At 36.0% G+C, this 20,725-nt stretch overlaps 1 protein-coding gene across 1 annotated transcript in view; it reads right to left on the reverse strand.

The window, feature by feature from the left end:
* The window catches only part of COL11A1 (collagen type XI alpha 1 chain), a 167,430-nt gene that overhangs the window by 145,477 nt on the left and 1,228 nt on the right, over positions 1-20,725 (reverse strand). Inside the window, exon 3 of the mRNA XM_026853967.1 lies at positions 3,933-4,100. Within this exon, the coding sequence (XP_026709768.1) occupies positions 3,933-4,100 (168 nt within the window). The remainder of the gene's footprint in view (positions 1-3,932; positions 4,101-20,725) is intronic.

Below are 20,725 nucleotides of genomic sequence, written 5' to 3' on the forward strand. Positions count from 1 at the left end.
TCTTTCTAGAATATTACTGTCCATAAAATTGAAAAAATACATGACTAGCTTTATTTAATAGGAGTTTTAGTCAAAATCAAAAAACATTTAATTTTCATTTCTTCCCTGATGCTTTCTCTTTGAAGTAAAGATTATGTATCAATCATTGTTTCAGTCTTTACAACTAAAAATAATTAAAAGTAGATGACACTTGTTTATAAAGGGAGGAGTGAGGTTTGTAGTCAGTACTGCTCCTGTTGAATCTGGTGGTGAATCTGCATTTCACTTGATGTGAAAGTCTATTAGGCTTAATAACTAATGAAGTGTAAAACAGATTCTGAAATTTGGAATATACATTGGATCCGTGTGGCTTCAGCTGAGATTTGACATTCAAGAAATAAAGGGATTAGAATCTAATCATAATGCTGGCAAGGCATATAGCTGCAACTTTGCGTACATGAGTGTGGGTAAAATGTTCTAAAACATTTTAATATAATACAATAAGTTTTAATAAAATCATGTATTACATTTCTGTAATGAATAAAAGTATGTAAGACTTTAATATTGAAAGCCGATTTAGGAATTGCTTCTTCCAATTGAGAAAATATAAGATTGTTTCCAAGACACGTATTGTGGGAAAACTGTTCCAGGATTCTACTGAGTCTTCTGTGAGGGCAAGCTATGGATGACATTAACCCTTTAGTTACAAAAAGAAAACAAAATGCATAAAATCTCCATTGCTCTTTAAATGACATACTGCTCTTCTAAACCAGAAAATCCCTAGTCTTAATATATTGCCTGCTGCAATGTTATTTTATGTGCTTCCCACCATCATTTTTACATTTCTGTAGAAGGCTGTTGAAACACTGTAGCAATATAGACCACTTTGGAGCTTGTTTTGTCATGATGTCTTGAAGGGATCAAAGCTCAATAAATAGGAAGCATTTCATTTACTCTGGTGAGCCTTTGGTTAAGTTTTTTAATGACAAAGCAAACCTGCTAGTTTACAAATTAAATTAAATTTATGTTATATCTTTTAACAACAGAATAAACACATGACCAAAAAAAAAAAAAAAAAAAAAAAAAGGAAAAGAAAGAGAAAAGATGACTGTCAACAAAAGCCAAAGAAATTATCTGAAAAGCACTGAACACTTGCCCCGTCTGCACTGTTAAGCTGAAAGATATGTTGAAAACACTCAAGGCAGGTGACACTAGTTCACCTTGTCTGGGCATGTGCTCTTCAAACCAGTAACATCCTGTGAAAAAAAAAAAACCCTAGGTGCTTTCTAAGAAAGGTGACCAAAAATGAGTCATGTGCCTCAGTTCAGTAGTTTCTGTTAATCACTGCTGTGACTTAATATTCCCAAATGTTTTATCTTGCACCTACATTGTGTAATTATAAGTAAATTTCCTCCAAAAACAGTTTTGACTGAAAAGTCAAAAAATGATTGACATTCTAACATGTAAAACTTTATGTATTACTATGTATATATAGTTCATGGACACATATCTAGAATAGTTATCAAAGTCTTCTCAACAACTTTTAAATGTCTTGTTTATTGGTATGGTTCTATTTGTATAATAACCAAAAATAAAAGTAACAATTGGAGGGAAAATTGCTAGAAAAATCTTTGCATATGTATGGGTTGCCATTCCTGTTATTCCTATACGCTTTTGTAAGAGACAACTGAGAGAATATAAAGAAACAGTACAACAAAAATCGAAGCAGTTATCTTTACCATTATATGTCTTCCAGTCAGTGAAATCAATGCCTATTATATTCTAGGAAGTTGGCAAATATTATTAGATCCATTATTAAAAGACGGCTATATTGATGCTCCCAGCTTTTGCCATTCATAACTCCCTTTGTAGCTAAAAGATACTTATACTTCCTTATGAGTTATAGGAGTTAGATGAAAGCAAGCATAGGATGCATTGCAATTTGTATTGTTTAGCTAAAATGGTGTCTGATAACTCAGTCTTATCTTGGCTGTCTTCTGTAGTCTTTCCACTACTAGAGCACTAAGCAAAAGGGGCATGATCACTCAAATAGCTAAGAAAAATCTCTGTACAAGACAGATTTCTTATGGTGGGGAAAGGATGCCTGTTCTGAAAGATTAAAAAGGAAGTAATTTCTATAATCACTTCCAAAAAATGGTTTCTAGGTTCTTTACTGAAGCAGAGGACAGCATGACATTTTCCTGTATTAAGCAAAGTTTTGTGGTGGCTTCTTTTTATACTGTGAATGAGCAATGCTTTTTGTCTCCTGCACAGAAAAATGTTGCAACAGATTGGTAAAAATCAAGCAAACTCATTCCAGTTGTAAAGCAGAAATTGAAAACCTTAATAAGAAGAGTACCTAAATTAAAGCAGTCAAAGGCTACAGAAATTTAGATGTCAGCCAACAACATGAGGTACTGATTTGTTCTGGCATTCAAGAATCATATGAACAGTTATTACTACAGCTGCCAGATCTCCTCTTTACGCTATGATTTGATTGACTGAATAAGTGGAAGACAACCCAAGCTCTCAGACTTCCAGTTCTAGACTCTCAGGCTTTGATTTAGCAGAAGGTGCTTGTACTGGTCTAAACTTTCAAAAATATCAGTGATTCCAAAACAGTTTAATCTCCTGTCCATTTGTATCTGAATGTTCATTTAAAGTCTTTTGTTGTACCACTTGGCTTCAATGACACATATTGTAAAACTCAGAATATAAAGGTGCCAATTTATTACACTGAGTAACTTGAGCAGTTTTTTAATACAGTAGATCATTTTAGCTTTTTTTTTTTTTAAATAAAAAGCAGCCCATATTCCAATAACCTTACTTAGGTGAAGTAATAATTAATTATACACATAGTCACAGTAGTATTAGCAAGCACTGCAGACTGTAACGTGCCATTCAGTGAAAGAAATTTTTAGCCAGATAGCTCTGTTAACTATATGCAACTTAATTGAGAGGATATATTAAAAACTGAAGAAATGTGTTAAAAAATAATATAAATATTGTATCTGTAGAGAATTTTGCTTTGATTTTCTTCCATAAATAAAAAAGTAAACTGATGAGTTAAGTGAACATGTAAGTAACACTTGAACTGTGTATAGCTGTTTCCCATGTTGCTCTGGGAACACCTTATTACTACAAAATAATGTATGTTTCCCCTTTTTATAGATCTTGGATGATATCTATATGATTGCTACTTAGAAAGACAAAAAAGAAAGTTTTTTCCTTTGCCAACATCTAATACATATGTTTATAGACAGACTTCTTCAAACACTGCATTATGTATCAAAGCAGAAGAATTAAATGTTCCATAATTTTGGTTTTTAATATTCTTACTATCAATTTCCTCAATAGTTTGGGTCAAGTGACAAATGACAGCAAAATAATGGAACAAGTCTCTTCCCAATATCCACAGAATCTTTTCCAAAATGTGATTATTTCATTTTAAGAGCAATTTGACAGAAGATGGAATCACATTATCTGTTATCCACAACTAGCTTTGTTTAGTCCCCCAGATACTCAGGTAATTCTTAACAGATGGTACTTCTGGGAATGATTTTGCAATGGCCAGCCACAACTTATTTCTCCTACTGCAGCATTACTCCAGGAAGTATTGCTTTTAAATGGACTACTGAAACTGGAGGAAAGTTGCCAAAGCCAACAAATAAGCCTTCCATCAGATAGCATCATGAAAGAACAGGTAATATCACTTACAGGCCAATTCTGCCAATGACACAGAATTTGATGAAGAGCTTTATAACTGAAGCCAATAAAAACTGACTCATTCAGTGGATAAAAAGCATATCCTGTCATTCGTATGCAGGCCCAAGTCTAGGGTTAGCAGAAGTGGTTTGTGGTACTGATGATGGACTACATGCTGTGCTTTAGATACCATAGGAACATAGGCAATAAGATAATTTATCACAGTAATAGGTTTCTGACAATCTTACCTGGGTACAGCTGCTTTGTTGGGGCACTCAGCTGTGCAGTTTTTGAAACTCTGTAGGCGACATCTGATCCTTTTGAATCCCTTCTGTTTGTGCAAAATCCTGCTGTTCTTGATACCCCTTCTGGTGAATTGTGAAATTCTAATGCTTTTAGCACATCAACAGGTTCAGCTGACAATGGAAAAAAAAAAAAAATAAAAAAAATTACTCATCTTGCATGTCTGCAGTATGCAGCCTCTAAAAAGGATATTAATATCATTGCAAAAGTATATGTGTAATCATAGCAGTAGCTGCATCCTATATTGATTTATTACAGATTACTCTTATACCAGAATATTATTTTAACAGGATCATTACTTTTTAAACACATAAGAGTTCATCCCATCCAATGTACTTGTTATGATCAGATTTTCAAACTTGACTACACACTGAAAATCAGTTTCCCAAACACAGAGAACCTTGGTGACTGAAACTTACAACACATTATTTTAATGAGTGATTTCTAAGAAGTGGAATTGATTTTAAAAGTTTGCACAAGTTTCAGAAGCATTAAGCTACTAATAATCCGCTATCAGAAACTCATCTGTTGCCAATATTAAAATATGTTCCGATGACATACTTTCTCAGACACAAAATGATAAAGAAGAAGATAGTGGCATTTTTCATCCAGTTAGATATAGAAAATCTGCTTTGCCTGCAAGGAATGAATGGACTGAATCACAGGCTTTCATTATTTCCAAGCTAAAATTCAAATGGACTTGTTTTGTACTTTAGAGCCCAAGTACAATCAGGTTGCATTTATGCTCGGTGTCTATTATTCAAAGTTGAAATCCAGAGCCGTTACCACACTGATATTGATACAAAATTATTTAGAGAGTTATATATATAGCCAACAACAAAACCTTATTCTTTAAAAGTTCACAGTGGCAAGAGGGCCAAGTACTGAATGGACAAGCACTTCAACAGAAGCAGTGAGACAACACAGTCTGCCTACTGCAGAAAATTAAGATGTTCATTCTCATAGTCCCTAGAGATCATGGCTTAAGTTTGTTTTTTTGTTGTTTTTTTTTTTTGAGTGGAAACAGAATTTCAACAGACCATTTTTTCACTGAGATTATTCTGCAGTTTTTATGTCTGCAAACTCATAACCACTTTACCTGGAAAGACAAAGTTTTACATGACTTTCACTAATAAAACTAAGAAATGTGTTTGGTAAACATGACCCTTCTTCATGCCTCTGAACTACACTGTGGCATTAACTATAGCTATTTCATTCTCTGTTATTCTTCATTTTATGTGTCAACAAATATCAACTTAAGGCCCCAAATTCACTGGGTGAGAATATTCATCTATTTGAACAACTATTTGCAAACAACAAGTGAAACAGTGCAAAAACACAAGGCAAAGTGATATTCTAATTAGTCACTGATGAAAACTTCTCTACATTCTTATTATTTGCACAGTTCTAAGCAGTGTTACTACTTCTGCCACTGTAGTATCTCAGAAGTCATTTCAGTGTATTCACTAACAAATATGAACAAAGTTAGGTTTAACTAGCTCATCCTATTAATCTCCTGGCATTGCCAAATACGAAGAACTCAGTTTTGTGGTTAAACCTATCTTCTAATAACACCAATAGTATATTCTTTAAAAATAAAATCTGACGTTTTCTCAATCAGTCTAGAATGCACATAACTTATTCTGTCTTAAAATATATTCACAAGAAAATGCTTGTGAGCTTCTTAACTTTTTTTCACATGCAACTTCTCATTTCTTTTTTCCATCAGATCGTGTTATCACATACAAACCAAATAGCCAATGTTTGTTGCAAGTCAACACATTCTGAACACATAAGAGTACACACACCTGAATTTAATTAAAATCTACATATCCTGCCAATTCAAGAAATTACATTTAAAAAGTCTAAAAATGAAAGTTCAATAATGTACAAATTCTGAATCATTAGTTTTACCTCTCTGTTAAGTACTGACTAAATAATTTTAATGGATATGATGTATGTTCTATAGGCATTCCACACAATTCTTAAGTAACTACCATACTGAAAGAACTGCCACACTTTTTTTCTGGTAACCATGGCTATTTTTGCAGTACCTCCAATAATTTGAACTAGTAAAGCAATGTAGAACCAATCACTGGAAATATTAGTAAAAATTATAAGTCGCTGTATAAGTCAATCACTGCTACAATTCTTTTTCCTTTGTGCTTTCCCATAATTCATACCAGATTCTTCATTATTTTTTAGAATAATGTCTGTTCTTTGCCTGGCTGACTGGGAGAGTATTCACCCATAAAGAAGATTACTCATTACTCCCTGCTAGTTCTGCAGCTAAAAAACTTCCAGACAAGAAACAGAATAATAATAGAACAATCTTCAAACCACAAATTCCAAATAGTAAGAGCAAACATTTTGTTAATAGTCCACAGAAGACACTTATTTCCACAAACTGATTCACAAAATGTAAGTAGCAAAAACACTAGCCAATTTACTGCTAGAAATGTAACTTGTCATAGGAATGACAAGTTATATGAAGTAATGTACACAAAAAGTTAATTAGTCTATCTCCAAAGATAACATGGCTGACTTACCAGTTACAGATCACAAGTAACTGAAACTGCTTCCCTAATTAATGTAAAAGATTTCAGATAACCATTTGGACCAACAGTTAAAAAGTAAAGTTCTTTAGAAGTCTTATATAAACGAGGCAGGAATGTATAAGATTTAATATGCTTCTTTACAAAAATTTGCTTTTGATAGAAACCTACATATCATTCAGTCTGTGAAATAAACAGACTGAGTTTGTGCCTCTTCCTCATAAATGCTTTTGCAACATTCTTATGTGTGTCATTTAACCTGGGCTTGATTCTCGATAGATGCCCACATCAGGATGCAAGCCATCCTGTACTTCAGCTGGGAGGCAGCAGGCCTGGAAGTCTCCTCACAGCTGTTAGTGCCACCTCCCAGCTAAAAACAGGTCTCACTTTGTATAGTACTTCTTCCCTGCACTCCTCCTGTGTCACGTGTAGGGTTACTATATAGTGGGGTTTCTGCAGAAGCACCTTCTTTTTGCTAGTGAAAATTCTGTCTCAGTGAATCTTAGGAATTTTTTACATTTTCTGCAACTATGGCAACCTTGTCGAAGCAAGTGTTTAGTAGCACTGACCAGGCTGCCATGACATTAGTCTCCAAATTCTTGATGAGTTCACCGTGCATGTTCAGATGATCTGCTCAACGCCTCTACAGAAAACACTAGACACAGTTGTTCTCAGTGTGCCACGGAGCACACACATGTAGGAATCCAGTCAAAAATAATCACCTCTTGAAAAACAACACCGCTTACATCCTAACTGGTTAGAGGTAAATTGAAATATAAAGGCTGACAAGAAGTCCTTGCACAGCCAACACTGGTCTGTTTAGAAGACCAAGGTAGAGCAGCAGAAAGACAGCTCACAGATCCAGGGAAGAGCATAGTCTGGAAGCTATCAGCTGGAATTGTGGCTTCTGTCTGCCAGTTTCTGTAGGTTCTGCAGTGCTCAGTGTCACTATCCTGGGAGCTTCAGCTCTTCCTGAAAACTGCCTCATTAGCATTCTGCTCCCACACGTTTTCTGGGAATGGTATGAAAATAGCCAGAAACTGCACAGTTTGCCTGTTTGCATGGTCCATAAATTAAGATTACAGCTTGTATTTATATGGGGCAACATTAATGATACCCATATATTGGCAGATCAAGGGTCTCTCACAAGAACTTCCTTATAGTGCATAAAGCAGCTTGCCTTCTAGTCTAATTTCCTTGGATAGTTTTCTCATAAGAGAAGCAAAGAAAAGGATAAGTTCATGATATATGATGAAATGAGTTTGCATCCTTCCAATTTGATGCTAAGATTTAAGACAGCAAGGAAACAACCAGCAAATAAGCATCATGCAGACATCTCTGTTCACCAGTTCTTGGTGTGCAGTTAATTCTCCTTATGGAAGTTAGACATCAGCTTTGAAAACTCAACTCTATTTGCCATGGCAAATTTGATAAAATGCAAGATCCAGACCCTGAAAGTGGGTCCCTTCCTGCAGATGTTTTTGGCTACACTGCACTGCTGCTTGAAGGCCACCTCCTGGAGGCAAGCCAGACAAAGCCCGTGTTCATCAGGGCAAGCCTGCTTCTTTCAGATTAAGCTCTCCTGAGTTTCAGACTGCAATCAAATGCATATTTCCACTGTGCTACTTTAGCACTGACAGAGAACCAACAGCAGGGAACCATTCTTCTCACTAAAGATTATAGTGCAAAGTTCAATGGCATACATCCTTGATTCAAAAAAGTTCAGAGACATGTGCAAGTTTCACTGCCAGTTAACAGACTATACAGTAGTAGCCAGAGGAGAAGGGTTTAAAAGCGCTGGGATTAATGCAATGAAAGGACAGTTCTTCAAAAATCCCTTCTTAGAAGACAAAATTGTGTGAGATGGGAACCTGAGTGTCCTGATAAGTGTAGTAAGAACCTGAGTGTCCTAGTGTCCTTTCAAGATATCAAACTGTTAATTATTTAGCTCCAGAATAACTTTCTGGTTTTCAGAAATGATGACAGTAAAGCACAAAAACAAATTAGTGATGCAACATCTCAAGACCTGACATAACTTGTAACTTGCAATATTTAAAACTGTAAAGACAAATTCTGGTCTTCATTGCTGTGGTATGACTGAAGCTTTCCATATTTGTAGTGCTATGGATAAGAACATTTGGTACAGAACATTTCACATTAAATATAACCCCAAAACCTTATTTAATCTTCCTTGGCTTTCCTTTTAGCTTTCTTTCATAGGAACTAAATAGGAACCTGAGGGGGAAAAAAAAAAATAAAATGATAGAAATATAAAATCTTCTATCTACTTTAAATGGTACTAAAATATGTGTAAAAGCATGTTAACTAAAAAGAAGAAATAAAACTTCTGTAAGCAGACCTCTGCTGGAAATTAAAAGGATTCAGTGGAGTTAAGTAGTTGTAAACTGGATGCTAGATCACACTTTTACACTGCCAGGTCAGGACAGAATATCAGGAGTGAACTACATGAGGGAAACTTCATGTGTTTTCTGTTTGTTTGGAGAGGAGGAAAGTGCCTACAAAAACTAACTTCCAAATTTGGTTAGCATTTTCAAGTCTAGACTTCCTGTATATACAATGACACACTTATTTTAAAGGCTATTACAATGCATTCTATTCAATGAATTAATAATCACATTTTAAAAAAAATTTAATGCAATTATAGATTGAAAAAGAACCTCTGTAAAATTCCAGCCTACATTTTGGTCATATATTCACAGTTAAAAATCTCATAGCTTTCATTTCATTTCACAATCTCTAAAATGAAATAAAATCTGTGATGTATTATTCCTATTAATACTGATACTGATAATACAAATATGGATCAAATTCTGATGCCTTTATATTGCATTATACCTAAAAACTACTGCCATTATTCAATGTGATTTCTTCTGGAGTTAAGTAGAAGCTAGTGAAAAATGCAGATTCATTTCTAATATGTTATAATGTCATAAATATAAACAGCACCCATTATACAAGATCAGAGGACTTGCTTCCTTCACTGTGACTTCCTGATATATTTGAGCTGGAATCTATTACATAATAGGGCTCTCCCTCTCTTTTGGTGGAAACTGTCCATGGAAGGAGGTTCCCAGGTGCCGTAACAACACAGGTTATGATATCAGAGAAACGAGGGACTGAGAAACTGTACAACAATGCAGAAACTGAAGTCCTTTGGCCCCACAGTCTGTGCTGACGATTATTCAATATGTGACATTAAGCCTCCTTGTCTTAAGATTGAGTTCAGTTTTCAGTACAAATGCTTAGCTTTTCCACATCTTTCTATGGGAATGCTTTTTGTAAATGACTACATAACCCTGGGTAAAAGGATATATATTACAAGCAAGGACAAGTGGTATCAGATGCAAGAAAATTTGCATTGGAATGGTCAGGTCTGGTTCATAATATTTGATTTTATTTAAATGCAGATGGTAATTAAATAAATGATGTTTAATTATGTTTTCTCAGTTTATAAAATATGTATCCTGTCTGTAACTGAGATTGTGGCAAACTTAGTATCTCAGTGATAGGCAATAAAATTTCTTGTTTGTACTTCAGCAGCCACCATTAAAATTCTGCATTGTGATAAAGCTCATCTAATCCTGAAAAAACAAACTGTACAGAACATAAAAAAGATGGATCAGCAGTGCATCTAATAGTGCAATGTCATCTTTGTAATTATACCAGCAGCAATCAAAAAGGTAAAATCTATACATATGAAAGGCAGGTACCGTTTGACAAACCTGATCTTCTATGACAGGGCGACCTGCTCTTTGGATGAGGGAAAGTCTGTGGATGCAGTTTACCTTGACGTTAGCAAGGCCTTTGACACTGTTTCCCACAGCATTCTCCTGGCGAAACTGACTGCTTGAGGCTTGGATGGGCACACGCTTCTCTTGGTAAAAAACTGGCTGGGTGGCCGGGCCCACAGAGTTGTGGTGAACAGAGTTAAATCCAGTTGGCAGCCGGTCACAAGTGGTGTCTCCCAGGGCTCAGTTTTGGGGCCACTCCTGTTTAACATCTTTATTGATGATCTAGACAAGGGGATCGAGTGCACCCTCAGTCAGTTTGCAGGTGACACCCAGTTGGGTGGGAGTGTTGATCTGCTCGAGGGCAGGGAGGCTCTGCAGAGAGACCTGGACAGGCTGGAGCCATGGGCTGAGCCCAACTGGAGGACTTTCCATAAGGCCAAATGCCGGGGGCTGCCCTTGGGCCACAACAACCCCCAGCAGCGCTACAGGCTTGGGGAGGAGTGGCTGGAGAGCTGCCAGTCAGAGAGGGACCTGGGGTGTTGATTGACAGCTGGCTGAACAGGAGCCAGCAGTGTGCCCAGGTGGCCAAGAAGGCCAATGGCATCCTGGCCTGTGTCAGCAATAGCGTGGCCAGCAGGGACAGGGAAGGGATCTGACCCCTGGACTCGGCACTGCTGAGGCCGCACCTCGATTCCTGTGTTCAGTTTTGGGCCCCTCACTACAAAAAGGACATTGAATGACTCGAGCGTGTCCAGAGAAGGGCAACGGAGCTGGTGCAGGGTCTGGAGCACAGGTCGTACGGGGAGCGGCTGAGGGACCTGGGGGTGTTTAGTCTGGAGAAGAGGAGGCTGAGGGGAGACCTCATCGCCCTCTACAACTACCTGAAAGGAGGTTGCAGAGGGATGGGGATGAGTCTCTTTAACCAAGTAACAAGAGACAAGACAAGAGGGAATGGCCTCAAGTTGTGCCATGGAAGGTTTAGACTAGATATTAGGAAGTATTTCTTTAGAGAACGGGTTGTTAGGCATTGGAATGGGTGGCCAGGGCTATGGCAGAGTCCTCATCCCCGGAGGTGTTTAAGAGTAGAGTCGCCATAGCGCTGAGGGATCTGGTGTAGTTGGGAACTGTCAGTGTGAGGTTAATGGTTGGACTGGATGATCTTCAAGGTCTTTTCCAACCTAGACGATTCTGTGATGCTGTAATATTAATTTTCGACCTACAATCATGTTGTAAAGTTATATTTATTTTAATGACTTTGCATTTATGAAAATGTTTTGATTTACAATAGATGTTTTTCAGTCTTCTAGCTACTACTGGTCAACTGCAGTGATGACCCAAAACCAAAGAGCTTACTCAAATCAAATAGGTTTACTCAAATCTAGTGTGTGACATTAATAGAAATCCTAAGTATGTAAATGTTAGGCCACTAACACACACTGAAAACAGAGCTGTATTGTTCCACATACGTAGAATGTTCTGTCCTATATCACTATAAGGAGCTAACATGTATGTGTCAATAAATTTACACTTAAACATATGAAATACTTGAGCCCCTGTTTCTTAGCATACATATCAGCTTCCACTCACAGTATCTTACTAGTAATTTAAGTCTGCTGCTGTCAAAATTTAATTGAAGAATTCTTTGTCAGATTTATTTCATTGATTGAAAATTACCTGGACACACTATTACTAAAATATTTTATTTGAAAAAGAAAAAAATTTCCGTATACTTGTGTTTCCTCAGAAATTCTTTTTAACCTATATAGGCTAACTGGTTATCAGACCAGGTTTCTTATCATCCTTTCCTACATAAAGCTGTATTGAGAAACAGTTTATGGGTCAATTCCATGAGTGGCTGCAATTCCCAACTGAGCATGGATCTCAGTATTTTGTCTTACTCAGATCTTAAGAGGTCAGATATCTAGAGTGATCCTATCATAGATACATGCAGTGATCCTCAGTAGCCTGGGAATACGTGCAGATAGAAAATATATTATTCATTGAATTAAGAGGTTTTTGGATTGAATTTAATTATTCCTTAAGAGGTATTCAAGGAAGTCAGAACTTACAAGTGTCCTTCTTATCTACAAGGTCCAACACCTTGAGTTTTCTTCTATTTTACACAGAATACGCTGAAAGCCACTTAGAATCTTCGGTGAAAAATGAACACAGCCTTGATCTTTTCTTTCCATGGGCTGTACAGCAAAGCATTTTTAGCTGCAGTTAAACATGCTGGTGACTGAGAATCAAACAGTTCAAACAGACTTTCATAGAAGATAGGGTATACAGAGGAAACAGTCACCTGTATTTTCAGAAGGAAGACATTCACTGTCAGGCCTCAAAGTGACTCCAGGACTGACAGGAGAGTGACTGTGGCGGCAACTTGAGGCTACAAAATTCATTCCCATAAGAAATTGTTCAGGGGATGATCATTTAGACTAAAATATTTCTCCTTTTGTTCAAATGGCTAATAAAGCATAGAAGCTGAGATCCTATTATATTTAGATTTTGGTTAGGTAACTCTTGGGTCTTAGCCTCTTAATTTTGAGAGAGATCAGGCACAATGATCCTTCCCTATTCAAAGGCTATGTTCACCTTCATTATTAATCTACGAGATGCTCCCAGATTGATGCAGTGGGACATACTTTAAATGCAAATAATAACAAACTCAAGGGGAAAATAAAGAGCCTATTCTTTATTTTACAGCTATACCTTAGCAAACTGAGTGTGCAAGTTTGCTATATTGTTAATAACTTGGGTAACTGTGGTTTTTCCTTTTTCAGATATAATAAACAGTATATTTTTTTTTTTTTAGATATAACAGGTAACTTCAAGTTATCATAATTCTTCAGCAATGCCCTTCTTATAATTAATATGAAAGTGAAAATCTATCAGTGATGACTCCACAAATAGCCTGTAAGAGTTACAATCGATAACTTGTAATTACTGAGATACAACCCTGGAGTAGAAAAGAGCTTAATTTGCCCCAGTGAAAAGAATTATCTGAGAAATTTAGGAGACTAATGTTTCTAAATATTATTTTATTTCATATTTTTCCATGGAAATGTTTCATTCTGCCAGTAATCTGTTCCAATGGAACCACAACAAAACTAAAACTTAAAGTGTTGAAACATTAATCTTCTATTTAAAATGGAGTGTTTTTTTTAAAGTTTAGTCCAGTTTTATTTCACTGTGACAGGTCATTTAAAGAGTAGAAGCTATGATAGCCTGGTAGGCTAAATTATGCATATTTGGTGAGTACTGATGAAGGGACTCCTTATATTTGTGGACAAGACTTTCAAAATAGGCTACCTATAGTTAGATTTTTAGGTATATATTTAGGAACTTAGAAGGTACTGGCTGCTTCACAGTTTTTTGAAACTATGCTACCTAATTAAGGCATAATAGCCTACAGTTACTTAGTTTATTTATTTTTCTTAAAATTCTGAATCTTCATAGCTCTAAGTGGTCATTCTAAGGACTCTGCATGTACTCTATGAGTGCATAAAGGTAAAAAACTGCTAAGATGAAGGTTTCTAACTGATACTCATTAGACAGTCCAAGGCTTAATGAATGTAAGAGGTGAAAATATTTTTGTGAACAAGAAAAACTCATATGAAGGGGTAAGTAGTCTTGGGTTTCTGCTGTTGACCTCTCAGAACGGTGTCATTCTTATCTACAAGGTCCCACACTGTCAGGCCAGAAAAAGGGACAAATGTTTTTCTTTTAAAAACAGTCTTAAATACAAATTGTGTGAAAGTTCTTCTAAATAGGTTTATTTTAGCTACCATTTGTCAAGCTGTTTCAGCATTTCTCCTACTGTGAAACCTGATAACTTTTCCCCTTCTTGCATTCCTTCTTCCAGATTGTTAGTCCAGCTTCTGATTCTATCAACAATTAGAAAGCAGTTTAGTTTACCAGCTAGACCTAAGTTTGCTAGACCAGAAGGGGTAAGAAATGCTGCCACTTTGCCAAATTATCAATAAGGAAGTCTTTACTAGTGGTGCCAGAATAAGGACTTGTTAAACTGTTAGTTTGTTGGCCTTTAGGATACAACACAAGACCCATCTATTACTAGAAATCTGTGCTATTTCTAATGCGGTAGGAATATTTTTGGTCTTATTTTTATCTTTATACACTTTTACTTATTGTGGGAAGGTATGATGTATATCTTTTAAAAACAGAAGTACATACAATTATTATTACTATTTGTGCTTACTAATTTACTGTGTTCTTCATCTGTTAAAGATTAATACAGGAGTAAACATCCAAGAGCAGGAATTCAAAAGCATGTTATGCCCAAAATGCTTCACTGAGTTTCCCAGTTCTTACAAAGGACTCAGTCACCTTCCCTCTGCAGGCTCTAGTCTCTGTATCTCAAGAAATGATTCCCTGCAGTTCTGCCATAGGCGTACCCTTCTGTCCTCAGCATTTCCTACTGGCTAGCTCTGGGCACATGTGCACTTTCTCACAGGCTTTTAGGATTGGCAGTCTGAGAATCACCTGCCTCCCAACTCTACTGAGAGCCCAGGCACGTAACAGAAGACTGTTCTGGGAGCAAGCATCAACAACATTGGCTCTGCAGTGTCCTTTATGAAGGTTCTAATACTTTTCACAGATGTTAAGCAAAGGACCTTACAGAACTGGATAATAAGAACTCTCTGTTTTATGGGCTGCAAAACTGAGTTACAGAGCATCTTCTACAGGTACAAAAATGAAACCAATTAATCTGCCTAAAGTAATGTTATTTAACACAGTGCTACAGAAAAATCTTAAGCTGTTTATGAGATTAACTGAATATATATTGCCAGTGTATATATTTCTAGAGACATACAAGGTTGTTTTACTTGTTAAAATTTTTCCTACATGTTAGCATTAAGATGAATCATGTAATTGGGAACTTGGCTGGTGACATTTTTAGAAGAAGGTGCTATTGCAGTGCTTTCATATTTAATGATTACAAGAACTAGAGATTATCCAGATGCATGCAGGAATGCTTTAAATGGCCTATGATTGACTAGTTCACCAACAGATGGGTTGTGTGAAACTACTCAGAACTGGCTACTTCTCTTTCCACACCAGTTATTTGGAAATTTTTTATTTACTTCCTACATTGAAAAATCTACTAAATACGTAATAGTATTTCAAAGACAATAAAGACAGTCTATGCATATATGAGATGCATTTTTGATAATCACCAACTATTATCTATTTTTAAAGACCAATATCTAATGCTCATACAGTAAAAATCCAACCAACCAACAAACCACTTAAATGCCACACTGAAACGAGTGGAAAACTTGGCTATATACAACTACATAGTCAGATCTTTCATAAGGATAGCTTGCAGGCTTATTTATTTACTGGACATATTTGGTAAAAAATAAGAATATTTATTTCTGGGTTTTGTTACATCACACAGTTCTGGAGTGTAGTCTAGATTTTGAGACTGATATTTCATATTCACTTTATATATTTCACTATAAAACATGACTTTTTTATTAATTAAAACCTTGTTTGAGACTAGATAGGTTGTACTTTTATCACATGTTTAGCAACATTGGCTACAATCAAGCACTTAAAGTCCTGACCCTGATTCCATAAAATATTTCACCTGTTATCTACTACCCACTGGGCTAGTTCATCATCTGGTACAGACCTGTATTGTTCCATCAGTTTACAATATTTTAACATCTGTCTCAATACTTCTGTAGAACTATTCCTATTTTACAGCATAGCAGATTATATCAGAACTGTAGTCCAAATGTCTAACTATGTTGAGGCCTCTGCTAAAGATTAAAAAAGTTCTTTTTGTGCAGACAGTGGAGACAGTACTTCCACCTGTGAAAAATCAGCAAAACAGCTATTAACTTACTGGAGTATTCTGCTTCTATTACCACATCAAAAAAATACACAGTCTAAAAATGGTCACTGCTACAGGAAGAGACACAGTGTTCCCTTAACAATTGAACATGAAAGAAACTGAGCCCACTTAAAAGTTTTGTCAATCAAGGTTTTAATTCAAAAATAATCCAAATAGACTTCAAAAATAGCTTCTAATATATGGACATTTCAAATTGTGGAATATTTGTTCATTTATTTCAGCTATAAGTATAGGAAAAAACCAAAACATAGCTAAGGCCAAGATTTACAAAGTATACCATTTAAAGTAACCCTATTTAATTTGATAGAGAAACAACTAAATGTTTTTTTTTAAATCATACAACTAAAAAATTTCAAAGGTATTATGTCCCTTTGGAGAGCAATGCAAGGAAGTCAGACCCAATTCCGTATCTTACTGATATTAGCAGGAATTCCACTTAAAAACCAGCAAGGTTGTAAAATGTTGATTTTTTTTTTTTTTAATTAACTATGAATGTTTGATAACCTATCAGATTACTAAGATAATTTCAGTTAATACACAAATAAGGGAGAGAGGACAGGTAAAATTTAGACTACAGTAATACTTTAACAATGTGACCATAGTTTGACTCAGAACTAACTTAATTCATATTATAGGCCAATCTTAGCTGCCAGTGACATTATTCACAGCAGGATCAGGATCTTCTGGGTTTTAATCATATTTTATAATACATCTTTCAATTTGCTTTGGAGCAAACAGTTTGTTTCCATAATATCAGTTCTGTCAAATAACTTCTATTTCACATACTGTATGCATTAACTTTGACATACAGTGAAGTCCCAGACCTAGAATTTACAAAGGTTTTTACAGCTTCTTGTGTGTGATAAGTGCTAAAAAGAATTCAAATTCTGACAGATTCTACTACTACTGTAATAATGGGTTCAACAATTAATCCTTACATTTACAGTCTCTAAACTTGGTATTTAATACTGAGTACAGTTATAAACCCTTGCAACAGGATTGTGTGTTCAACTAATTCCTTTTAAACCACTGCTCTATATTGTGTCCATCCAGAGGGCAAATCTTTATCACTGCATGAGACTTCACATTCTTAGAACATTGGAGATTTCTCCCAAGCTCTGTTTAATTTATTCCCCCCTATTACGAGCAAATACTTGGAACAACAATAAATTAACCAATGCTAGGAGGATTTCTTATAAAAAGAAGCAGAGAGCTCTACAGAGAAAAGAAAAGCAACTTCTTAATCTTGCTGGCAGATGGAAACCCTACTGTTCACCACTGTACAAAACAAATCTGGGAGAGACATAATTGCTCCAATGTGTTTTAGGTATAACTTCACTTCAGTAGTAATGTCATGACTCTTTTTATCATGCTGCAACCTTGTTAGAATTAGGGCCCTGTTTGGAGGAAACCAAATAACTTTGGGCAAGACAACTGTAAAACTGAGTACATTTTTTTTTTTTTTTTTTTTTTTTTTTTTTTTTTTTTTTTAAGTAATCAGAAAACACCATAGCACCAGGAAAGGTTTTATATTGAAGATTATTTTTCCTAGTGACATTCCAGTAATAGGTACTAGGCACAGACACTAATCCAAGCCAAAACCAATGAATATTTGTGGGTATTCTATAGGTACTTATATACAGTTACATTTGTTAAGATATACACAAAACTGAAGTTAAGAAACTTCTTTTCTGCAGAGCTAGTAAGAAGACATCGTTTCCTGCAGTCTGAACTCACTTCCTTGTGAAGTCTCCCTCTAAATTAAATGCAAAAATTCACACTCTAGAGAATCTACAACAACTATCAGTTATTTTTCTGTCATATATCTGCTGCTTAAGTTGAAATAATTATTTTACCTTTGAAATATTTTTTTAAAATCTAAATTATATAGCAAAACAAACATACACATGCAGGTCTCTCTTGCACTATACTGGGAAGACTGAACCATTTCACCTGCAGATCCCTGGGACTCAGAAAAACTTCAGCTAGGACCACTAGCTGAATCTAGTGAAATTGCCCTTTGATTTAATCACTTTTGCTCACTTTGTGAATATTTATCTGAGAAACCCATATACATCCTCTGTTCCTGAAGGTTAAAGGAATTTTGTTAAACTAAAATCAACACACAACTATTTCACTGTAAAATAAAGGAACAATGAAAATGTTTGTATTCTTTTTCAACCATAAGAGTGAACTGATCAGTTAACATCAAAAAGTGTTTTATATCAGTAACAGTTCTGAGAAGATATTCATACATTTCTAGTTTAAAACACCTTTTTGTACAGTCTTAGACTAGCCAGATACATTAGACAGTTTTCATTCAAGAAACAGATCTCTATCTTCCCAGTGTAACTTACTAAGCAATTACAAATAAGTAACAGTGTTAAGTGTGCATCCACAAAGAAAACTCCTTTTGCTATCACTAGTAGGCCCAGTTCTGCATTCATTCCTTCTGCACCTAGAACTCCCACTAGTCTCCAAGTCTGTGTATGGGAAGCACAAGGAACCTTTGTATTTCTGAAGATGACTGTAAAAAGTATCTATTCTATATTAGAAACAAATCTGCTTGTCACTTACACAGAAGGTCCAAAGTGTATTTTCTATATATAGCTTCATATCCTCATTTTCAGTAAGGATTCTTAACTATTTTTGCACTCAGATGATGAGCTGGATTTCCATTTGCTTGAAAAAGCTTATAAATAATAAAAAGACTGATTTTTCATTTCTTGCCCATGAAATTTAAATCAGTATCACAACAGTGCATTGATGCCAGGCCCTTACAAAAAAATTTATAGTGTTGAAGCCATGCCATTTTGACTAAATGAGTTTATTCATTCCAAACACATTACCAACAGATTTAGTATTAAAGGTGAGGAAGGGGAAAGGAAATCAAAGGATGTCTTTTAAAATACTGAATTTTGTTTACTTTAGCCAAGTTATAAAGCAAAAATATTTTTTAAAAAGAGCTGCTTCAGAGCTGGTGGGCACTGAGCTGACCAAATATGAGTCACTAGTTTTCCCATTCAGTTGCTTCTCACTTCTGTAACTTTTTCTCTCTAAAGAGAGAGCTCAATCAGATTTTCACACCCCACACCCCCCCCTTTCTTAGTACTGTGAAAGACACCTCATACTTTCCTTTTTGTGTTAAATAAAGAAACTTGAAAAAAAGTCAAGAATTTTAGGAATTTTTGAGGTTTCTCTACATGGAATGGATTCTGTTGTCTGAAAAGAAGTCACTGCTATATGATTAACACTTTATATGAATACACCATGTAATTTTCTTTACATAGGGGTAGTTTATGAAAAGACAATTGAAGAATATAGGCTTTAATTCATATCTTACCCAGCATTTTCATTTAGTCATATTGTTTACCTGCTGTAGTATGCTATTTTATTTTATTCCCCAGTATTTTCCTTCTCCTTCTTTCAAATATGAATCATTAAAGTCCTAATTTATCTTTTAACTACTTTAAATAAGATTAGAATACATAAAAGACAATTCAGAAATACCTCACTTGTACTCTATTAGGGAAATTAGGTCAAATTCTATTCCCTCTGTAGTCAAAGGAAAAACTCTTACTGACTTCAATAACAGATCAAGCCCTAAACACACAGCTCCCTGTAGTTTCTACGCAAATGGCATACTGTATTTCAGAAAAGTTCAAGAACTAAGTTCTTTTCAGAATGCTTCTACAAACATGAGAAGCCTGTAGTTTTATGTTTCTGAAATCTCCTTTATACAGAAGACCAGGAAAGGTCTTCAGTATAAAGGAGGAAAAGATTTTTAATGTAGCTTTTTTAATAAAACCAAATTAGTCTGTCCAATGTTGCTGAATATATTCAGTAAGTACCAGATAACTTCTGTTGATTTTTCCTGGGCTGCTCGGCTTTAGATTTTCTTCTAACTTTTCACATGCATCCAACCATTATGTAAAGATAATCAACATAAATCCTACTTAATCAAGTCAGTTCTACTGTGAATGGCCCCATGAAAAGTGGCCTAAGAAATCTATCATGCCTTTGCGGACAGTGTTGTTTCTTGAAGAAATTTAGTTTCGACATGAGGAGCCGAATCCTTGAAGCCCTGCGAGGTTAACTCACCCTGGGCATAACTCCACTGGAGTCCGTGGAATCGCAACAGGAATGAAATCTGACCCTTCCAGTCCCTGTCAGAAATGGGGCCAGCAGAGGGCAGAAGCCCTGATTGATCTGACACCGTCAAGGTTGTGCCCAGGTATGAAGGGCTTGAATGGCAACCGAACACCTTACTGTGCTCCCTCTGGGACGCCTGCGGGTTCAGAAAGTGGAACTGCAGATCGAGAAGTACCTCCTTAATGCATAGTAAATGCATAACAATTAAACCTCTCTTGTCGGAGAGCTAAGCCCCTCCATGGATGTCAGACCCACCGAAAAATAAAAATCTCGATCCCAGCCAGACTGGCCCCCAGATGCGCCTGCGGGCTCCGGTGGGAGGGAGAGGCGGAGGGAGGGAGGAAGAGGCAGCATTTCCACCCCCGGCAGGAGAGGAAAGCGCTCCTGCCCTGTCT

Source organism: Athene cunicularia (genome assembly GCF_003259725.1).
Source record: "Athene cunicularia isolate RWA chromosome 8 unlocalized genomic scaffold, athCun1 chr8_part1, whole genome shotgun sequence".
Lineage (NCBI taxonomy): Eukaryota > Metazoa > Chordata > Aves > Strigiformes > Strigidae > Athene > Athene cunicularia.